The sequence below is a fragment of the Austrofundulus limnaeus genome, unplaced genomic scaffold, assembly GCF_001266775.1.
Source record: "Austrofundulus limnaeus strain Quisiro unplaced genomic scaffold, Austrofundulus_limnaeus-1.0 Scaffold1219, whole genome shotgun sequence".
Taxonomy (NCBI): domain Eukaryota; kingdom Metazoa; phylum Chordata; class Actinopteri; order Cyprinodontiformes; family Rivulidae; genus Austrofundulus; species Austrofundulus limnaeus.
In genome coordinates, this window is record NW_013953621.1 from 72,160 (window position 1) to 74,123 (window position 1,964).

The 1,964-nt window shown below is 40.2% G+C and overlaps 1 protein-coding gene across 2 annotated transcripts in view; it reads left to right on the forward strand.

Annotated features, from left to right (window-relative positions):
- Window positions 1–351: 351 nt before the first annotated feature.
- The window catches only part of ttc13 (tetratricopeptide repeat domain 13), a gene marked incomplete in the record, with an annotated part of 30,708 nt that continues 29,095 nt past the window's right edge, over window positions 352–1,964 (forward strand). For both annotated transcript variants that reach the window (XM_014031299.1, XM_014031300.1), the window contains 2 exon segments: window positions 352–535; window positions 1,299–1,393. In XM_014031299.1, coding sequence (XP_013886753.1) covers window positions 367–535; window positions 1,299–1,393 — 264 coding nt within the window.

Here is a 1,964-nt window from a genome sequence, read left to right on the forward strand (position 1 = left end):
ATATAGAACAGTGATCTTTATTCAAGTCAATGTAAGCGATTAATGTAGATGCTTTTATTTTTGAAGTGTACCGGAAGTTATGTATTCAGCGAAGCGGAAGTTAATGAAGACTTTTTTTATTCGGAAAATGTGATAAAGGTTTAATCAATGCAAATGTTTTTACTCAGACAGCTCTCAAACTATAAACATTAAACTTTTATTGCGATACATTTGTTTTTGTTTCGAAAGAAAGCCGGTAAATCASACCGGATGAACGGGTTTTAGCTACGTGGCGAGTCGGGAGTTGTAGTTTGAAACACGTCAGGGGGCGGGGCGTAATTTTTCGTCTCGATCAGCAACTTCCGCTCTCTGTCGTCACATTTCAATATGGCTCCTGCCGGTCGGTCTGTAGCTGTGGTAGCTCTGTCATTGCTGTACCTGAGCGGGGGGATAGTTTCCACTGAGTACTTCTCCACTCTCACTCTGTTCAACAATGAGCTCCACAAGCAGGGGTGCAGCTCGCTGTCCGACTGGGAGGATTACGYTGCGGACTGCGGTAAGAATCTCTTGATTTCACGGTTACTTTGTTCGGTTCYACTGTCACGGCATTACCCGGTGGGTTAGCCTGACTGCTAACAGGCTAACAACAACAACAAACAGTGACAGCACAGAAGAGTGCAATAAAAACTGCTAACACGCCCGTTCAGGTCAGTGGAAGAGAGTAGAAATAAACACAATGGAGTTTATAAATTAAAACTATATCACGGAGGAAACTAAATATATTATTTTAGGTTTTTAGAGGGTTACAAATACTCATTCCTGAATAGCTAAAGTTTAGCTTTCTTAACAAACAGTTCAATATTCTGGTGAAAGAAGAAAAAAARCAAAGTGATGCAAGTTAAATTAGATATATTGAAATGTTGATGCATTTAATATAAAATAATTATGTTTATAAAATAAACCTGAGCAGGGCTCAGCACCAGCTCTGCACCCTCAGCAGGGTCCTGGAGGGTGCATGGAGGTCAACCAGTCTACATGTGTACGCTCACAATATTAAAGTTTATTTTTTGACTTTTTTTATTCTTAACATCATTCTGAGAAGAATAATTTAGTTTAATGGTATTTTGAAATACTCTGTTTATTTTTCAAACTATTTTTACTTATTTAAATCAGAGCGTTGTGTTTTGGTCTGTCATTCATCACCAACGAGCCTAAAATCCCAAAACGCGACTCTAAAGTCCAGATTGAAATGAGGAAATCTCTTCTGTTCTTCTAAATGTGTTTCCTGTGAGAAACACCTGGCACCCTTGTCTCTGCAGACTCTTCAGTTTTACAGGTCCAGGACCCGGACTGCCAGGAGGGAAGCAACCCGCCCTGCGAGTCCGTCTTCTCACTGAATGCAGAAAAAATCCTGGTGAGATGTCACACACTGAAACTCACCATGTATGTGGAAACTAAACAACATTTTAGCAGCTGAGTAACCACACATAATTCCTCTTTCCTCCTCTTTAATGGAACTGTGTGACACTAAGTGGATTTTGAGGTGAACTGCTTCACAATTAAATCTATTATGAACGACGAAACAGAGCAGAAACTGACCAGTTACAAATAAGATGAGCAGATACCGTGTTGTCTTAACTTCGATGAAACTGTGTCTTTTTTGTGTTAGTAGTCACACCAAGTAGTGATAAAAGTGTTACCACACCTGGCCTGGAGTAAAGGGTTACACACTACGGAGCCTGCGAGGGGACATGGGGGATTTTTTTGCGTTACCTCTCAATACCTTTGCGTTACCTCTCAATACCTTTGCGTTACCTCGCAATACCTTTGCGTTACCTCGCAATACCTTTGCGTTAACTCGCAATACCTTTGCGTTAACTCGCAATATTGTTTTGCGTTAACTCGCAATATTGTTTTGCGTTAACTCGCAATATTGTTTTGCGTTAACTCGCAATATTGTTTTGCGTTAACTCGCTATATTGTTT